A 21,492-nucleotide genomic window follows, 5' to 3' on the forward strand; every position below is an offset into this window, starting at 1 on the left:
GACAGTGTCAGAGTTAGGCTAGACTATACTTTCAGGAATAGAAGTGTATCAGCATCTAATTAGTTTAGGATAGTGACTTATTCTGTTACCATGAGCTCCTCAGAAATCTTGTTTGAGTGATGTTGGTTGCAGACACAATGCCAGGTGCCCATAGAAGCTGATACACCATGCAGGCATTTTTAAGTAATTTTCATTCTCTTTTATCGTTTAATTTATCAGTGTTGTTGCTTATCAGTAGATTTCCAAGTGTTGAAGAGATTTTTTTGTCAGCTCCATCATGGGACACTCAAGTTAATGAACCGCACTACACATAACATTACTCACATTGTGTCTTCAGGAATGGCAATGGGCAAAGATTCTTGTTTCTACCCCACCCCCAGTTATTTGAACACCCAATAACAGCTATGTGGAGCAATTATAATGCTCATTTCAAAGGCAGCTTTTAGAAATGAAGAGGAACAGGAGAGAAATAAAAATGGAAAGGTGAAGGCTGTGAACATTTAAACTGTCTGATGAAAGAAGAAAAGCTTTTAGACTTGTTATAATTGGAATGGCACATGTAGGTCTCAAAGGAATGAATATTCAGGCAATTGGAAAATACCTTTTCAAGTATAGGGCCAAGGAAGGAAGTCAACAGCAGGTGTGGGTGTGTAAACAAGTCAAATTTAGGTGAAAGAAGAGCAGGCATGTTTCATTATAGATTCCTGGAAGCCATTCCCTGCAGATTTGAGTGGGTAATTGAGAGTGACATTTAAAGTGGCAGGAGACAGTCTGGGCAATAGCTTGCATTTTCCACATAGTCAGGTTCAAGTGCAAGACAGGTCTTGTAAACAGAGTTCACGGCAGTCCTTTGTGATAGAGGAGGGGATCACTAAGACTGCTTAGGGACCCAGGTAAACTTCCAGCCTCCCTCTTCATCTCGACGAACAAAGGCTTGTCCCTGGTGGAAGGAGTGAGTTTTCACATTACAGTGAGGGCTCAGGGATGTGGAAAAGGCCATCTCTGTCTTATTGGGTGACACATCAGAAGTATAGTAAGGAAGAGTTTGTAGTCCTCCTGGGGGATTTGAAAGTTGAGAAAGGAAGTGAAAATCTTCCCTGTGGCTGGCAGTGCTGTGTGAGGGGGTTGTTCTGTCACCTCCATAGTCAATTGGCAGATCTTCCCCGGAGGCACCGGGATAATCAACTGCATCATTCAGAAACTGGGGAAATGTGCTTGTGGTCCGTCTGGGATGAGACGAGAGGGCACTGTAGTTAGCTGATGAGGTGTCATCAATGGTGTTGAGGTCTTTCAACCCCAGTGTTTGAAGAACCCAGGGATCCACAGGGGGCCCAGGTTGTTCACAGTTAGCAAATTCACTAGAGAGGTTTCTTTTGGCATTTTTATGATGGGGAATCTCAGGAGGAAAATATCCTTGCTCTTTGGGTTTCCTCTTCCCCTTTCTGAATTTTCCACGTGCTTTGGAGAACCCATCTGATGACAGCAATTTCTGGGGAAGTAATATTTGAAAATACACAGTCAGATAATCAACATCATTTTCTTTAACTGTCGAATATTTACTGGTCACCTTAATTCCTTAGAAAACTTGATTAAATTTATATTTTCACATGCAAAAGCAAAACTGATTGGATTAACTTCTGCTTTTAAATCAAAATCTATGATGACAAGTTACCACGTAGAAATTCCAATTCATATAATTTTACTAGTCATTTAAAAGTTGAAATGATGGGCTTCCCTGGTGGCGCAGTGGTTGAGAATCCGCCTGCCGATGCAGGGGACATGGGTTCGTGCCCCAGTCCAGGAAGATCCCACATACCGTGGAGCGGCTGGGCCTGTGAGCCATGGCCACTGAGCCTACACGTCCGGAGCCTGTGCTCCGCAACGGGAGAGGCCACAGCAGTGAGAGGCCCGCGTACCGCAAAAAAATAAAAAATACAGCATTAAAAAAAAAAAAAAGTTGAAATGATGTAAATGATGTCTTTAAAACTTCAGTTCCGGGAAGTCATGATTATTATTATTATTATGGCAATAATAGCAACTATCATGTATTGAACACTGGTTATATGCATGATGTCATTTTATGTAGATACTATTAAACCCTCCTTTAATGAGGAAACTGAGACACAGGCACATTAGTGACTAGCTAAGGATCATGCAGCCTAGATTTAAGCCTAAGGCACCTGAATCTAGACAGAACCACTGATTACAATTCTACATAACACTCTTCCTCTAATTTTCCTAACTTTCACAGCACTCCCATGTGGTATGTATTATATTATTCTAAATCTTGCAAAATTGAGAACAAGAGAGAAAAATTGCTTAATTAATATCACTTACTAATTTAATAACTGTGCTTTTTCACAGAATGGTGGCTGGAGATAGGACCCCAGGCTAATAACTGTGAGCTGTGCTCCCTTTTGTTAACAAAGCTAACTGAATTCTAAAGGAACTAAATATAGTGGCTTTTCTTCTCTGAGCTGCTATATCTGGGTAAGAGTCATAAGAAATATGATCGATTTAGATAAATAATGTAGCTTGTCTAGAAGTAAGGTAAAGATTGATGATAAAACAATAATGGTGGGCTTCCTTGGTGGCGCAGTGGTTGACAGTCCGCCTGCCGATGCAGGGGACACAGGTTCGTGCCCGGGCCCGGGAGTATCCCACATGCCGCGGAGCGGCTGGGCCCGTGAGCCATGGCCGCTGAGCCTGTGCGTCCGGAGCCTGTGCTCCACAATGGGAGAGGCCACAATAGTGAGAGGCCCGCATACCGCAAAAAAAAAAAAACAATAATGGTAACAGAATGGCAGATAGGTAACAAAAAATACAAAACCCCAAAAAGGAAGAACAACAAAAAGGGACTATGGGCAAACTATCCTTGAGTTAGAAACAGTTCATTTTAAAAGGGTAAGAATGAAATGTTCATGAACAGATAATGTACTTGGCTATGTCTAATTACCAGTCAAGAGATGTGGGTTCCAGCCATATTTATAACATTTTAGACATGGAAAGATTCTTAAAAGATCTTTTAGCCCATACACTTACAAAGAAGTAAATGAGGCCCGAAGTGGGAGAGTGACTGACCTAAATTTAAACAGATAATTAAAAGAAACGCATGTCTCTCGGATCTAATTCCCGCTCCAGCGTCCCATCCAACTCTATCTTTTGATTAGCCTCTGTTGTCTCAGCAATCCCCTTGGCTGGTTTTTGATTCTTAAGCAACTCCTTTTGTAATATATGCTAAAATCTACAATCTAGATACTTCAGGGAAATGATATATAAACATTGTTGTGAAAGTGCAATATTTCCTTCAGAAAAATTTGCCCATCCTATTGACACATTTCAAGGCACATTGCTTAATACATTTCTTACACTGAATCAAGGAGTTTTACCCAAATGGTCTTCTTTCTCAAATCACTGCTCTGTCCTTCTAAAGGGGGTCATCACATACCTTGGCTTTTTCCTCAAGACATTTAACTAAAGCAGAATTCAGGTATTGTCTGAGATGATTATTCTCTTCATGTAACCTAGCAAGTTCTTCTTCTTTCTGCACCAGAGTATCTTGGAGCTGCAAAAAGCAGACAAGGGTGAAGGCTGCTCCACTATATTGACTTTGTAACCTTATAATAATGCCACTGATCCTTAACCTACTTAAACTTGATTATTATTCTGTTTGTTTTATGAACTCAATCTCAGCGAGCCCTCGTCCTCAAAGGCCTAAGTTCAATCTACACCCACTTACCACTTGATTGTTCAGTTTGTGCTCTGAACTTTTTCATTGCAAAGTGTTTGAAGAGATTATATGACTTTTAAAATTGTAACCACAAGGGGATCGGGAAGGTATGTAGGAAAATGAGCTGCGTACAACTGTTTAAATATAGAAAACGGTGTTTAGAAAGGTTTTGCTGAACTTCTTCCTTGCATGTTAAAAAAAGAAGAAAGAAAAAAAGATGTGGGTTGGCTTCCCTCAGTCTCAGGTCAGTTGGTACGTCCACTAGATTAAATTACTCTCTCATAAATAACAACAAACAAAATACAGAAAATTAAGCAATCTTTGCAAGAACTTTTACAATCATCATCCCTTGTCCAAGTGATGAGCTGTTTATGGTTTAAAAATACTATCACACTCATTCTATCATTTGATCTCTCCACCAGCCCTCTGAGGTAGGCAGCACAAATATCTCCATTTCATAGATAAGAGAAAGGAGGATTTGAGAGGTCATACAGCTAAAATGTGTAAGGTCAGGGCTTGATTGAAGGTCTTCCTAGAGGGTTTTGGTTGTTGTTGGTTTTGTTGTTATAATTTTCCGTCATGGTGATCACCTAACTTTGACTTCTCTGTGGACAAATATCCATTTTGGTTCTAAACTGACAGTCAATGAATTGAACAAGGGAAAGGAAGCCATGTGACATTAAGGTATGATGTTGAGAATGAACTGCATGGAACATGGCCGGTCTCATGTTCTGATTATCTACACATACCTGCTTGTTTCTGTAGAGCTGAGAGGAAAGCTGAGCCTCTTCCCATGAACACGAATTAAGAACAGGGAAATTCGAGTCACTGGATGATTCTATGTGAAAACACCAAATGGGTAACTGAGAAAACACACATGCAGTTTTTGTGTAATAAAGAACTCACTGGAGGATTTCGGAAAGGTAATAGGTTCAATTACCTTTCTAAAATTAGCCATTGCCTCCACATGGGAAAATAACATTTAAAGTTTTCAGAAGGGGCAAGCACGCTATGAAAGACAAATATTTATAGACTATATGCCAAGGTGGCTACAGAGGTGAATTTTTAGGAGTCAAGAGGTCACCTTCCTTCCTAATATATATATTCCTGCTGGCTAAATTTATAAAGACTGTCCTATCTGCCTTATTAATTCATGCAAATGTTTATTGGTCCCACCCTCAAGTAGGCCTGCATTGCAATTCCACTATGTTTTCCAAGTTTTTATCTTATTTTCTAAGCTGTAGTGCTTAATAATATAGTGTTTGGCTCCAGAATCAAATCCTATTTTTGATGCTACCATTTTTCCCCAGATGAAAAATTTCTGCCTATCTGCCTATCGGTTAAGCCTGAGAGAGAGTATTTATTCAGAATTCTGTGGAATAGCGCTTTCTACTTCACAATAATTTGAACTTGCTTCTCTGAAGAACTCATTGAAAATCTCAAAACTTTACCCAAACTCATGTATTTCAAATGCCATCATCTATAAAGTGTTTTATGATTTTTCAAAGAGATTTTGTTGTTCTTTTCATATTTGACAGCAAATTATGCCTACCAATAAGAACTATGCTTGGGCATGCTAATTTGGTTTACTTTTAGTTTCTTTTCCTCATCTAGTACAGTTCTGACTCTTGCTCTCCTCTACTTCAACTAAAATATTACTGAAATATTTCTGATTAAAGTGGAATGATGGGCAAGGAGACAGGAATAAAATTTTATACACTCTTTGGTTTCACATTCTTGGGCATTCTGTTTTCTCTGTTTCTTGCGGTAGAAAGCTAAAATTGAATAACTTCCTTCCTTACATATAAGTGTGTTTCAATATTTGGGGGCTTTTTGTTTGTGTCTTTTCTCAAATTCAACAAATTCCTGTGGTAGAACCAACAGTCCAGATATTGAATTCTGAAATGCCTTAGAGTTCTTCCAGAAACTTGAGTGTTAATCAGAAATTCCTTTAATAGTTATAACACTGTTTACTAAGCCCCAGGGCAAAATTAATGTGCAATTTTCCATCAAAGTTATACTTCCCTCCAAAGTTGAAGTCTTCTTTAGGCAAAAAGGAATCATTTTCTTTCCACTTATAAGACACTATTCATAGAATTTCCTTTATGAAATAAAAGATTAAGTTAGTACTTCTCCTTGCTTCTCTCTCATACCCAGGGAAATTTTCCTGAATACCAAAAAAAAAAAAAAAAAAAAAAAGCTCTAACTGGTATTTTAATTCCAAAAGTATCACAATAGTATTGTTTATATGACATTGACCCAGACCCATACTTTCTCAGTGACTCTGAAATCTCCAAGAACTGTAAAGTATAGGGAGAAATACATATTGTACAGTGAGCAACGGGAAGAAGCCCATTTTCACTATTTGGCAAGTACACAAAAAGCAAGTTATTAGGTTGCAAAATACAGGAGTCTTTGGGCTTTCTTAAACTTTACATATCATCCCTTCTTTTACAGAGTTCCAGCCCATAATGCCTTGCAACTATGAGTACAGGAAAAGGACTTCAGATCTACCAGGAAAGCAGAAGAGCAGAACTTACCCTGTGCCTGTGGTGCTTGTTGGGGCTCTCTGTTGTCCAGGAGACCAGCAGCCCAGAAAGAGACCCAAGTCTCCGTGGAAACGTCAACACTAGATTCTGACGTCGTACCGGAATACGGGCAATTATAGCTCTGGCCTCCTACAAAGTACTGGTCTTGGCAAGGCAGAACGGTGTTCTGTAAAATTCAGTATGTGGGAGGTCCCAAGAGATGGGGTGATGAGAATTTGGAGGGAGAAAAGAATGGGAGAAAGAAACAGAAAACATGCGCAGTGAATAAAAAACAGTAAAGGTGTTAAATATAGATCCCAGATTGATTCTGAGTGGTCCAAATATAATTACTAAAAAGGAATCAGCTCCTTGGTTTACCCAGTACTTTCCTTAGGTCCTCTCAGCAAAGAACAGGCTAGTATTAGACGGACCAAACTTGTAAATATCTAGGAGTAGTCTCTGTTGCCAGGTCTGAGGCATCTAACAGGCTACCCAAGATCTAAGTAAAAGGAATTCTACTTAATGAGTGAAACATGTAAGAACTACTTGACTCTTTCTAGCAAATATCTTAATTATATTTCTAACAACCTTAAATGACAAAGAACTTAGAATGCTAAGGCTGAAATGGACAGAACACGTCACATAATCTAACCTCCTTATTTTCATTTTTAGTTTCTGAATTATAAACTTGCTCCATTCCTCCCTTCCTCCTACCTCTCTTCCTCTGGTTTTAAATGCTACTGGATACTACTGAAACAGGTTAGTTAGCAGAGACAGGAAGCTCTAATTAGGTCTCTCCACCACTACATCTCAATGCCTTTCCAAAGTTATCTTGCCACTACTAACTGCCTGGCATGTATTCTCTACTGTGTTCTGAGCCAGTGAACACCCTCCTGCCCCAGCTTCCTCAAACCTCAAACACACAGTCTTTCCAAACGTCCAGTTAGCGGCAGGTATGCAGACTCCCTGGGTTAATTTGTACAACCGCTCATTCCTAATTATTTGTCAATGTTTAATCAGGTAAAAGCCATTCATTTCAGCAGAGCCCAGCTTTGTACAAACTCTTTGACCACGACAAGTCTTTTGTTGACTTGTGAACTTTCTCAGGCATAACATAAACAGAGAGAAAACAAATAAAAAGAGGAAAAAAGAAAGTTAAGTCAATTAAGTCACACTTTGTTAACGTTCCCAATAAGTTAAGTTTTGAAAAAGTCCAGTCTTGAAGCAAGTCCAGCGTGGGCAGTGCAGACCAAAGAAATTCCGCCAAAAGTTTATCAAGTGCTATTTTTATTCTGAAAGCATGTTTGTAGGCTCTTCCCCTGAGGTTATTATTGGAATCAAAGCTGAGCTATTATGCAATTGACATCTGAGAAGGAAACAAACCCCAAATACCCCTAGCCTCAAGTTCAAGTGTTTGCAAATAGTGCATAATCTAGAGAAAGAGGTGGAATGAAAAGCGAGTACAGGTGTAAAGGGAAAGTTGGGAGAAAGTACAGAGAGTAGAAATAACAGAGAGGACAAAAGGATGAGAGAGACACAGAGAAACAGAGACAGAGAGAAAGCCAGGAGGAGACAGGGGAGAAGAAAAGAGAGATGGAGCAGGAAGGAAGACCTGTTTTAATTGGCAGGTAGCAGAGAAATCTTGTTTCCAAGGTGGAAGAAATTCTAAAGGCAAAGCTTAGTAGACCTCAGAGACCCCCGGTTTCGCCAGCGGACTAGCTAACACCGGCTCCTCACTTACCATCTTGCCCTGGAAGAAGGCGCTGCAGAAACTGAGCCCACTCTTAATTTTTCGGGAAAGCCGGTGGGAGCTTTAAATGGGACTGAGGGGAGGAGCTAGGAGAGGCGAGTTCTAATCTAAGGGAGCTCCGGGTGACGCCCGGGGCTCCCGGCCAGCGCCGCCCTCTGATTTGGTGCGAGGCTTACAAGCTGGTGACGTGAGTCAGGAGACGTCTGGCCAAAGCCAAAGTCACTGCCACTATCGGCGACCGCCTCCCGAGACCCGGGACCAGCGGGCCGGGGTCTCGGGCAGGCCCACGGCGCTCCGCCTCCGGGTGCGCAGCGCGGCTTCAAAACCCGCGCCGGTGCCGGCTCGCCGCGCGTCTCGCGGGCCCCGGCGTCAGGACCCGCCGTGACCGCGCCGCCCGGACGGGTAGGGCGATCCCGGCTCCTGCCCGCGCGAGGCACGCAGCTGCTGGGCAAGGCGGGGCGCACAGGTTGGCCCGGGAGCCAGGGTGTAGGGTCAGGAAAAACGCAAACCAGCATCTCGGGTTTCAGAGCGGCGCTTGGGGAATCCTTCCAACCCCAAGGTCAATACTGCTCATGGGTATTCTCTGGCCACTTGATAAATAGCTTGCTGTATGACGTTGCGATTGATTGGCATTTTCCTTCTATGTGATGTCTCATTTTCCCCAGCTTCTGAAGTGGGTGTGAAATGTGGAGGCGATCTATATCCATTCTACAATGTAAGCTTCAGGAGAATAGCGGTTTCTGTCCGTTTTGTTCACTGCTGTCTCCAAAGTGCCCGGAACAATTTCTAACATGTAGTGGGTGCTCAATGAAGAATGAATTAAGCTACAAATGTAGGAATCTCAAGTGTCTGTCTCTGTGCTGGTCTTTTCTTCACAACTACTATTACACAGAGTGAATTAATATAATTAAGACAATTTAGTGTTAATACTTCTCAAAGTGTTTTATTTCTGACATTTTTCCTCTTGCATTTTATTCTCACCATTCCTATGATGTTATATCCAGGGTAGAAAAATGAGTAATATCCTTAAAACTATTCATCTACCACTAACAGCCAACTCTTATTTCATCTGCAATAATCCAGGAGGCTGGTACTTTTACTGTCTCTGTTTCAAAAGATAGTGAATGAAGCACCGAAAAATTTGACCAATGTTCACACAATTAGGAAGTGGCAGACTGGGAATCTGAACCTCTGGTTCCAGCATCCATGCTAACTGCCATAATTATAGTTTCTGACTCTCTTTGATGTCTTTCCACTGCACATTATATTTATGTAATGGACATTTTCATGGATTGAACTGTGTTTCCCCCAATTTTATATATGTTGAATCTCTAACCCTCAATGTGACTGTATTTGAAGATAGGGCCTCTAAAGAGGTCATGAAGGTTAAGAGGTCATAAGGGTGGTGCTCTAAGCTAATAAAACGAGTGTCCTTACAAGCAGAGGAAAAGGCACCAAGGATGGCATGCACAGAGAAATGGCCATGTGAGGACACAGAGAGAAGGCAGCCATCTCCAAGTCAAGGAAAGAGGTCCCAGGAGAAACAAATAACCCTGCTGACACCCTGACCTTGGACTTCCAGCCTTTAGAATTGTGAGAGAATAAATTTCTGTGGTTTAAGCCATCCAGGCTGTGGTTCTTGTTATGGAAGCCCTAGCGAACTAATACAAAGTGAAGGAATTGAGAAAAGTTCTGATTCTGGTCTGCATAGTCCTTTCTCTAAACTGGTTTTAACCTTTATTCATTCGGCCTTGTATTTACCATGCATAGCATTTAGCAGTGACTAACAGTTAACAGATATTCATTAAGCTTTGTGTCCAAAATTAAGAAAGACATGGAAGAGGAAGAGGAGGAAGGTGTCAGACTCAGTAGAGTCCTTTTATTCTGTTCTAATACTGTTTATTCACTTTTTTTTTTTTTTGCGGTACTTGGGCCTCTCACTGCTGTGGCCTCTCCCGCTGCGGAGCACAGGCTCCGGACCCACAGGCCCAGCAGCCATGGCTAACGGGTCTAGCCGCTCCGCGGCATGGGGGATCTTCCCGGACCGGGGCACGAACCCGTGTCCCCTGCATCGGCAGGCGGACTCTCAACCACTGCGCCACCAGGGAAACCCTATTCACACATTTTTAAGTGACTAGTACCAGATTTGAAGATCACTCCCTGGAAGTTATTGCCTGAGTCACTCAACAGGACTCATTTCATTCAGTGACGTGAAAGGGTGGTCCCCTCTCTGCTCTCGCCGCACAAAGGGCAAAGATGCCCTGGCAACAGTTCAAAACTGATTTAGGTGGTAAGAATCAATGATCTTGTTCAGGGCAAAGAAAATCCTAATTAGTTTTGCAATGAGCACCTGGGGCAAGAAAAAGGAGGAGGGAGGTTGTTTTGTTTTTGAAAACTCTCATAACTGAGACATGTAAGCCTTTGGGGGATACAATTTCTTGACTCCAAAAATGACACAAAACAGGCAATTGAGCAAGCATGATATGACATAAAGGGCATAGGCTTTAGATCCAAATATGCCTGGGTTCAAATTCCTGCTCCACCCTCTGGGACTAAGTCACCTGAGGCTATATTATGGTCTCCATATCCTCAGTTAGCTCCTCTGGTAAATTAAGAAAGAAGTACCTACTTGAGAAGTTTGTTAAAAAACTGACCACTAATGCTTGAACATTCTTAATTCACTGCCTAAATCATGACCAGTAGCTATTATTACTGTTAGGTGTAGAAGACCCTTTCTTTGAACATATATGCTGCAGTGCCTTGCCTATTAAAAATAACTAAAAATACAAACTACATTTGTAAAATTCCAGGGGTTTTTTTGAGGGGTAGAAATATTTTTTTTAAATTTTGATGTATTTTCAGCACAATAAATATTTCATAAATCATTAATTACTTTAGCTTAGTAAGACTGGAAGTGTATATGGTGGCAGAGAACCTTTAAACAGTAAAGAGCTATGGACAATTTAACATAAATCAGAAGGTAAAGCTTTCCTGCAATCATAAACTAATGGAAAAAATTTCTAAATTCTTAAGGTGTGATTTAAGTTCATATTTTTATTTAAGGTTCACTGCTTAGGTATAAGCCTTATGGTTTATTTGACGATTAGTTTTTGAAAAATGAATCAATTAAGCAGTAATGTGAATTCCTTTGGCCATTTTTTATTCATAAGTATCAAAGAAGAAGGTGCACCTTCCTTAGTGATTGCAATCCATGTAGATGATTTTTCTTCTATGAAAAATAAGATCGGTTGAAAACTGGTTTTCTGTATTGTGGCTGAAGGGATGGTGTTTAAAGAAAGGTGGCTAATAACAGCCCAGTTGTTGAATCAGGGCACTGCCTCCTGCCAGGCCAAAGATATAACAAAATAGGAGGTAATTTGACCTGCACACAAACCAAGTCTGCAGACAGAAAAGGGGAGAGTGTGATCAGAGGTGGGCCAAGGAGATAAATAGATTGGCATATGGAATGTTCTTTTATTTTGCTCCTGGAGGACACTTTATTTGATTACCTCATTAGTGAATTCAGTAGCATATATAATAAAAGAACAATTAAGAAATTCTCTTTATGAACATAACCTTTCCCTCTAACTTCTACAGCTAAGTCTCCAGGGAATAAAAAGATACTAGGCCTGCTTTCACATATAGGTAAAGAAAAGTGAAACCCTTAGAGAAAATTCAATTCAGTAAATGATTTACAGTGGGAGATTTAACATTTGCATGTTTTATTTCAGCATATCTGGAGAACCATGACGTGTTTAGTTTTAGTTTTGTATATCATTCCTCCAGAGTGATGTGCAGAAATCAATCATGCTGGTATGGACAGAATCTTGCCTACTCTTCACCACCTACCCATAGCTTCTAATAACCATCACATATGCAATAACTCATGCCCTAGTAAAAACTATTTCTACATGAACAAAAGGTATACAAAAGAAAGTCAACTGTTAATATCAGGTTATTAGCCAGAGAAGAGAAGAGCCAGGGACAAATTATAGAGTGAAATGTTCGATTCAGGCCTGACTCAGATAAGTGCTATGGAGAATGAGGGGGCAGGGGGTAGAGATTTATGATACTATTTTATTGGATTTTTAACGAGCATTTATTTCAATAGCTTTATAACCAGCTTTAGACCTTTACTTATTGACTCATTGAGTGATTGCTTAATTTTTCAGTTGTATTGGATTGTATTATATTAAGAACCATCATATACTATAATAATATTCACAAATCTTTCAAATTATCAACTGTGTACTTCATATTGAAGGATACCTAGCAAGTGGATGCAAATCTGTATTCATTGTGTAAAGTGCAGGAAACCTCTTTTGTACTCTGTGAAATTGCTTTTTCTGGCTTTTCTCGTAATATGGCACTTAAGAAAATTATGTTTGTGGGCAAATATCCCATTTCTCCCAGGCCCTATCAGGCCATCATGAGGACAGGGGATAACACTATCTCCCAGAGCTTTAACTCATCACATTTTGGTGCACTGGTTGGGAAGCCCCACTCTCCTCTCTGGCCAAATTGCAATAAGATAATCTCAATAGCACTGTAAATACTTAAGTAGTGAAAGTTATTTGAATTAACAGAAAGATTAGAGATGTGGAATCCCAAACAACATAAAACAAACACAGCTCTACTCCTCATTACTTTAACCACATTAGAAAATAATGGAAATCGTGAGTTATTATGATTACTATACATCAGAGTTATTCTAGTCCAACTCCAATTTGAAATAAAATGAATTTCTGCTTCAGGAGCAGTAATACTTTCATAAACTAGGTTTCAGTACCTTCATTGCTCCTGAAATCTCTCTTAAGGATTTTTGGTCTCGGGGTTAGTAGATGGATTGCTGACTAGGCACTAAAGACCTAAAAGGTGCATTGGCACAGACCATGACATCTAATTTTATCCTGAAGATAATACAAATAGGTACATCACTGGCTGGCTTATTCAAAAAGTTTAGTTCATGGTGTTAGCAAAACAGGACCACCAGGACCTCATTCGTTCTAACCCTGGAATTAGAGAATCTGAAACAATGTGACATCTTCCATTAAAAGAAGACAAAGAAATATATTTAGATACAAAATGTTAAAGTGAAGTTATAATTCCATATCTTTGTAATCCATAACAATCCATAAAATGTTAGCGGAATTCTTATTGATCCAATAATTTGTGGCAAAATCACCTTATTTACAATCAAATCAAAGAAACTTACTCAAAATTTTTAATAATCAAATTTGGGTGTTTCTAGTCAAACTGTTTTCCACATATTTTTTTACAAAATGAAAGCATAATAAAAACCTCTAGCTAAGGGAAGCATTTATACATTCAAAAACAATCTGAGAAAAATACAGAGAATTATAATTGCTATGAAATTAATAATGCTAAATAACACTTGAATGAATTGAGCAGAAACGTTAGACTATGAATAAAGTACCATGCCAACAATAAAGTAAAACTCCAAAATCCTCTGTTAATGTATAAAAAGAGAGTCACGATGAAGACAGTGTAAATAATCTGTTTTTGCTTCATCCAACCAGAAGCTTTCCTGCTGCCTGCCACCTCTGGAACAGCAGTATTAGCCCTGCACGACCAAATCATAGCCAATAATTTTAAACACAATAAATTTCCATGGCTTTGTTTATAGGTGAGAAGGCACCAAAGACAAGCAAGCAAATTCACTAAGCTCTTTAAAAACTGGTTCATTGTCCCAGAACACAACTGGTAAGAACACAAGTTGCATATTGAAGAACTTTTATCTTTTAAGAAATTATTAACAATTATTCTTTGTGCATTCTCAAGTATCTATTCAGATGTGTATAAATGTATGTGTTTATATATTTGCTTATATACATATGCATGTATCTGGAGGAATCAATGAGCCCATTGCCTTGAAATACAGAGTGAAGAGAAAAGGTGTTGGGAAACAAAGACTTATTCTTCACTCCTCACTTTTCTATAAAGGGGCAACTGTTCCCATGAGAAAGGATTTACTTGATTGGCAAGATTGAAAGAAGGAAAGGAAATGAGTTACCCACATTCATGTCAACATCTACATGACACAAACTATTTCTGCTTCCCTTGAGGAAATGAAGTAGGGAAAGCTCTGTCCCAATTGGAATTGTGTGTGGCTAGCCAGTGTCACCTGTGATAGGGCAAGTAAGTCTGTATTATTTAGAAATACTATTAGGAAGCCTATTAAAACTACAAATATAAATCATGTTTGATAATCAAGCCTATTTTTTCAAGTGATAAAGGTAACTTTTATATCCATGTACCTGCCTTTTATGTCTATTGCTGGTTTCTTAGCTCAGGAGAGAAAGAAAAAAGTGTTATTGCTATACACACACGGACACACAAATTGTAGGCTTTGTAATAAAACATAAGTAATCAGAAGAAAAAATTATATGAAATCAACCACATGTGAATATATTTCAAGAACTTTAAAATATCCATATCCTTTAAGGGAGCAAGCACAAAATAATCGATTTATGAAAATAATAAATTTGAACAAAAATAATGTACAACTTTGATTATCATATCAGTATAACAAATATTTGTAAAAACTTTCTAAATGTCCAATAAGAGACTCTTTTAATAAATGGCAGTATATTCATAGCATAGACTGTGTATTCATAGAAAATATTCTTGTAAAAGAGTTAAAGACATGGACAAACAACATTGTGTTAACTACATTAAGATACATGCAAGTATATTCATACAACTGAAAAAAATAAGGGAAAAATCATTAGTGATAGACTATTGTGGAATAACATCATATTTAAAATTAAAGCAACTTGAACAGTAGTGATAGATAATGTCTATGTGTATATTGATTACAATAAGCATTCCACATGTTTCTACTTTTATGCAAATTTGCAGTATGAAAGGTGAAGTGGGGGCAGAAAAATATTTTATTTCTTTTCTCTACACAACCTTGAAACTGTTTTAAAAATTGTACAAATCTACAGAGAGGAGAAAAATATTTTACCACAAAATAGCCACTTTATTTAATTACTGCATTGCTCCAAAATGCCAAAAATTACAAAGACTTAGTGAGGCTTTGATACTAAGATAAAAATATCACAAAATGCAAGAAGGTTAGGGTCTTTTTTAAATATATCGAAGAAGAAAATAAAATAAATTATTATAATCTTTAAATTAAAACAAAGTATTGAAGAGATTAAGTAGAACTAGTGCCAATAGATAGAATTAACAAGTTGCCAGACTTCAGCTTAAAAAGAAGACATTCTAACACTCAGTACTATATAAAGATAGAACTTGATACTCTGTGAGTAGTGAGCTCTTGGTCACTAGAAAAATTCACAAAAAGGCCAGATAACCAGTAATCTCAGATGTTTTATATTTCATTCATACACTGGTAATACCAAGAAAATATGCTCCTTAAAATTATTTCCAATAATGAGAACTTACAATTCAACAGGATTTTGAGATTAGAAGTCTGCCTTTGTAATTAATTTCCATGCATATCTTTAAAGAGACTGAGAACTCCTTAACCTTTCTTATATGGGAATAGAGATTTAGTGTTCTTCTGTGATTTAGTAGAACTTCCATAGGGACCAAGGGTTTTTGGAAGATGGGAAGAGGCAGCTGTGGGTGAAAATGTTGGTGGTAGGGAAGGATCACTGCTAATCCCCATTCCTTTAGCACCTTTTCTTTCAATCTCAGGATCACTAGGTCCTGAGAACTAGTCATAATAAATAGAAGGAGCACATTAAGTGAGAGGATATATTGAGTCCATCCCAGGTCTTAAGGGCTTAAGTTTTAGGGAAAAATGAGAATTTGGAGTACAGGACCTTCATGGGTCAGGTTACACTAAGTCAGAACTTATCAGGGTTCACGGGAAAATTAAAGGTTACCAGGTTGAGCTTTCCTCCCACATTGATGCTTTGCTTATGCCTGTGGGAACTTCAGATTGTGAGACACTAGGGTGTCCAGAAAACTGAAAAATACACAAAGTAGATGACGACATCTTGCATAAGTTGTAAAATTTAATAAATAAATAAAAAGCCTATAAGGAGAAAATGGGCCAAAAACGTGGGCAATCAGAAGAGAAGGAGAATGTGAAAACTGGCTTACTGAATCCTGTGCTTTCTTGAGGCTAAAAAAACCACAAGTTGAATAAGTATTTTACTTTTTGCTCTTTGTGAAACAAATGTTGACCTTTCTTCTTTTGCTCTCCTTTATGTAGTCATTTTGCTGCAGACATCAGGTTTTACTATTCATTTTGCATTGGAAATGTGACTATATCCTAGCCAAAATGTATGTATGGAAGAGACAAAGTCTTACATATTTTATGACCCTCAGGAATGACTTATTCTACATATAGTCAGAGGCTAAAACAAACAAGGTAGACCTTACAGGGACACAGATCTACGTTCAATAGTTGAAGATATTTTTTAACAGAGTTGTCAAAAAGGAAATACTTTTCTTTAAGCAGTAGTAGGTTCTTCATTCCTGGAGGTATTCCATCAAAGACCAGAGCACAGAGAGGTTATTTAGTTAATGCAAACAGGCACTCATTCAAAAAGTAAGTGAGCTCCTCTTCCATTTTATACTGTATTATATATGTCATGGGGATAAATCATGAACGAAACAGACATAGTCTCTACCTTAATGATGTTTCTACTCTAGGAGGGAAATATTGTCCACATATTTACCTAAGTTGAAACTGTGATAAATGCAATAAAAGATTAATTATAGGGTGTAGGAGTGTTGAACCTGTTTTCCTAACCCATTTACCAGGAGGAAGAAAGCTGGTAGTACACTGAGGCATCAGGGTTTATTTTCCCGAGGAAATGACATTTTAGTAAAGACTCGAAGGAAGAGTAGGAGTTGAGAGGAGAGGGAAATATACAACAAGGAAGGTAAAAAGCACATGCAAAGCCCCTGAGACATATTCAGAAACAAAGTGATGAGTAATGGGTGGGAGAGGTAGATGAGACAAAGCTTGATGTAGGCATCAGGCTCTATCCGAAAAGCAGTGGGAAGTTACTGAAGGGTTTAACTAGATGAGTCAACTGATGTTTGTTTCCAAAGAACCAATTACTGGGTAAAATAATGTTCTTCCAAATTCAATATTCTGCGGAATGGATGCACTTCATCCTACCAGTTACACCTTGGGCAATTCAGGCCCCTATACCCTTGGGCAGAACTAGCTTCCATTTAAAAACAAAACCAAAATATCCTTTTTCATTGATCTTGTGTTATGCCTAAGGCTTTAAATCTGTGTATTCATAATATTTAGAATAGAAAGAGGCTTTAGACATCATCCCATCTAATCTTTCATCTTCGGAGACACATCCAGGAGGTTTCTGGAGTTGCCCAAGACCACCTGTTGTTAAGTGCAAAGCTAGAACCAGAAACTGAATCTCCAAATTTCCATCCAATCTTGTTATTAATCAATGTTGTTTTTTTATTAATGATTAGTGATTATAATAATTCTGTAATGTTTATTAGGCAGTCACATTTTAAATTTGAGGTCTTAGGCTATTGTGATTTTATTTTACAACTTAGAACTGTTAAAAAGTTATTCTAATGGCCTTCTTTGGGTATTCTAAATATTGTGAGAAAAACTTATATAATACCTTGAAATTAAATTACAGTAGTTATATTAGCCATATCATGCCACTTGTTTAAGCATCCTTATTCAGTCTAACATATTTGTAACATAAAAAGCTACCATATTCTTTTTTTTTTTTTTTTAACATCTTTATTGGGGTATAATTGCTTTACAATAGTGTGTTAGTTTCTGATTTATAACAAAGTGAATCAGCTATACATATACATGTGCTCCCATGTGTCTTCCCTCTTGCGTCTCCCTCCCTCCCACTCTCCCCCTCCCACCCCTCCAGGCTGTCCCAAAGCCCCGAAGCTACCATATTCTTAATACTAATCTGGACTCCAGCTGTAACTTTCTACGCATAAATGCATATTTTTTCAATATCTACTCTTATCAACTTTCAAAGATGCAATACAGTATTATGAATTATAGTCACCGTGCTATACATTACATCCCCATGATTTATTTGTTTTATAACTGGAAGTTTGTATCTTTTGAGTACCTTCACCCATTTTGCCCACCTCGTCACCCTCCACCTCTGGCAACTACCAATCTCTTCTCTGTATTTATTGGTTTTGTTTTGTTTGTTTGTTTGTTTTTAGATTCCACAGTGAGATCATACAGTATTTGACTTTCTCTGTCTGACATTTCATTTAGTATAATGCCCTCAAGTTCCATCCACATTGTCACAAATAGCAAGATTTCCTTCTTTTTTTTGAATGGCTGAATAATATTCCATTACATACATATATGTACATAAAATTACCTACAGGAGGAAAAACATGCACTGTTTCAGAGGCTTATTTTCCTATTGTATAAAGATGCTCCTCAACTTACAGTGGTGTTACATCCTGATAAACCCATCCTAGGTTGAAAATATTAAGTGGAAAATGCATTTAATACACCTAACCTACCAAACATCATAGCTTAGCCTAGCCTACCTTAAATGGGCTCAGCACACTTACATTAGCCTACAGCTAGGCAAAGTCATCTAACGCAAAGCCTAGTTTATAATAAAGTATTAAATATCTCAATTAATTTATTGAATACTGTATTGAAAGTAAAAAAAAAAAATGGTTGCATGGGTACAGAATGGTTGTTTATACTTGTGTTTACCCTCACTGTTGCTGCCCAACACCACAAGAGAGTATTGTACCATATATTGCTAGCCTGGGAAAAGCCTGAAATTCAAAATTCGAAGTACGGTTTCCACTAGTTAATATGACTTTTGCACCATTGTAAGGGAATCGAACCATTGTTCGTTGGGGACTGTCTGTATGGAGTAACTGTGAGGTTTATCATGTCAATGAAATTGTTGTATTTAATTAAATATTGTATAATTTTCTCATGGTTCCCCAGCAGTCCCCTGACCAAAGCTGTTCTTTATGTCAAAATAAACATGAACATTGAGAATTTGGTCCAGGTTTCCCTCTTTCCTTTGGCTGTGTAAGTGTAGAGCCTATAGGAAGGTAAAGGTTTTTATGACACTAATTTTTACCCTCATTCTGGTCTTGGTTGATGTCATTGCATTTACTTAACTTCTTCTCTCTCTCCTATTTTTTCTATGCCAACTTCATGTATTTTTTCTCTTCCTTTAAGGAGTTTAAGTGTTTTGTGGAAAGAGGTGGAGAATAGTTAATAATAAAGAACATACGCAAATAAATAAGGAAACTCTAAACTTAACAATAGAAAAAAATGTGCAATGGTCATTATTCACAGAAGAAAACAGCAAATGGTTACCAAAGTGTAAAATAGTTAACCTTACCAGGAATGCTAAAATGTCCACACACACTTAGATAATTTTACAGAAGTAATTTTTAAAATGTGTATCTTTCATTGTTGCTGTGTGGCAAATTATATCTTTCAAAAATGGACAGAGTAGTTTTTCCCTTCCTATATGTGCCTTTAGAACCTTGCCACTCCTGTCAAGAGGTGGGGTCTGGAGTCTATTTTGCTTCCTCTTGAAACTACAGGGGACATCGTGACTGCCTCAACCAAATTAACATCACAAGATGATATGGTTTTTTTTTTTCTCTCTCTCTCTCCTTGGAAACTAACCACACTGTTACGAGAAAGGCGGGGCCACACGGAGAGGGTCCATGAGATCCACGTTCCTGCTGACAGTCTCGGGTCTCAGCCTACAGTCAGTATCAAAACCAAACCATGTAAGCGAGAGAGGCTTCATGTGATTTCAGCCTGGCCTTCTAGCCAGACACTGGGTAGAGCACAAACGAGCTATTCTCACTCAGCTCTTCCTGACCCAAATTGCAGATCCATAAGCCAAATAAATATTATCATTTCTTTAAGCCAGGATTTCTTGGCTTTGCCCTACTGATATGTTGGATGGGACAATTCTTTGCCTTGGAGAGCTGTCCTGTGCATCAAAAGGATGCTTAACAATATCCCTGGCCTCCTGCCAGTAGCAATCCCTTCTCAAGTCATGACAATCAAAAAATGTCCCTTGGGGGCTTCCCTGGTGGTGCAGTGGTTGAGAGTCCGCCTGCCGATGCAGGGGACACGGGTTCGTGCCCCGGTGTGGGAGGATCCCACGTGCCGCGGAGCGGCTGGGCCCGTGAGCCATGGCCGCTGAGCCTGTGCGTCCGGAGCCTGTTGCTCCGCAGCAGGAGAGGCCACAGCAGTGAGAGGCCCGCGTACCGCAAAAAAAAAAAAAAAAAAAAAAAAATGTCCCTTGGGAGGCAAAATCACTCCCAGTTGAGAATCACTGCTTTAAGCCACTAAGTTTTGGGATTGTTATGCAGCCATAGTGATCACTTGTCTCTCCCTGTCCTGGACATTGTCCTCCACCAACATCTCCCACTTAGTTAATTTATCCATGCTATGTAACTAAATGTACATAAACATCTATAGATAGTACATGCACACATACCACATAGGGCTATTTTTAACATTATTTTACATTTTAACATAATTTTATAGAAGAATGGAAAGATATATAGATTTGTCTATATAATATTTCTTTTCTCATTCAGTGATACCTTGTAGAAGCTAAGTAAACTGGAACAATTTTAACAGATTTATTGGCTATAAAATAATACATTGGATATGTAATACTACATAATATATTCAATAATTTCTCTTAATGAAAATTTAGATTATTTTCATATTTTTTGTTTCTATAAACATTACAGATTTAACTTTTTCCATGCATATATCCTGATGTAGTGCCAATTTATTTCTTAGAGGTAGATTTCCCGGAGAGTATTTGTTGAGTCAAAGGTCTTATAATTTTAATAGATGCTGATAGACGCTTCTTTTTTTTTTTAAGAAGATGTTGGGGGTAGGAGTTTATTAATTTATTTTATTTATTTTTGCTGTGTTGGGTCTTCGTTCCTGTGCGAGGGCTTTCGGTCTAGTTGTGGCAAGCGGGGGCCACTCTTCATCGCGGTGCGCGGGCCTCTCACTATCACGGCCTCTCTTGTATTTAATTAAATATTGTATAATTTTTTATATTTATATTTATATATTTATATATATATTTATTCATATTATTTATTTATAATATATATTTATATTTTATATATTTATATATTTATATTTATATATTTATAGCACAGGCTCTAGATGCGCAGGCTCAGCACTTGTGGCTCACGGGCCTAGTTGCTCCACGGCATGTGGAATCCTCCCAGACCAGGGCTCAAACCTGTGTCCCCTGCATTAGCAGGCAGATTCTCAACCACTGTGCCACCAGGGAAGCCCTAGACGCTTCTTTTTAAATTGGCTGCAATACTTCACATTTCAACTATCATCATACAACTACTTCTATTAGTTGAGAATATTTTATGTCCCTCATAAGATTATATATATATATACATATATATATATTTCATATATAATTTCATATATATTTCAAATATATATATATTATATAGGTCCTACTCTA

General features: G+C 38.3%; 1 protein-coding gene across 1 annotated transcript; it reads right to left on the minus strand.

The window, feature by feature from the left end:
• Nucleotides 1-871: 871 nt before the first annotated feature.
• Nucleotides 872-8,002, minus strand: GMNC (geminin coiled-coil domain containing). The gene is made up of 5 exons (XM_065875836.1): nt 7,946-8,002; nt 6,271-6,445; nt 4,480-4,568; nt 3,449-3,565; nt 872-1,489 (listed from the first exon to the last, which is right to left on the minus strand). The coding sequence occupies exons 1-5, from the start codon at nt 8,000-8,002 to the stop codon at nt 872-874; spliced, it is 1,056 nt and encodes a 351-aa protein (XP_065731908.1).
• Nucleotides 8,003-21,492: the final 13,490 nt, after the last annotated feature.

The sequence above is a fragment of the Phocoena phocoena genome, chromosome 4, assembly GCF_963924675.1.
Source record: "Phocoena phocoena chromosome 4, mPhoPho1.1, whole genome shotgun sequence".
NCBI lineage: Eukaryota > Metazoa > Chordata > Mammalia > Artiodactyla > Phocoenidae > Phocoena > Phocoena phocoena.

Excerpts from the sequence above, each read along its gene's own strand:
- GMNC (XM_065875836.1), bottom strand. The coding sequence starts at position 8,002 with ATGGTAAGTGAGGAGCCGGTGTTAGCTAGTCCGCTGGCGAAACCGGGG. Across the intron at positions 3,566-4,479 it reads AGCTCTACAGAAACAAGCAG|CTCCAAGATACTCTGGTGCA; the intron begins GTATGTGTAGAT and ends TGCTTTTTGCAG. Across the intron at positions 1,490-3,448 it reads GTCTTGAGGAAAAAGCCAAG|AAATTGCTGTCATCAGATGG; the intron begins GTATGTGATGAC and ends TTACTTCCCCAG.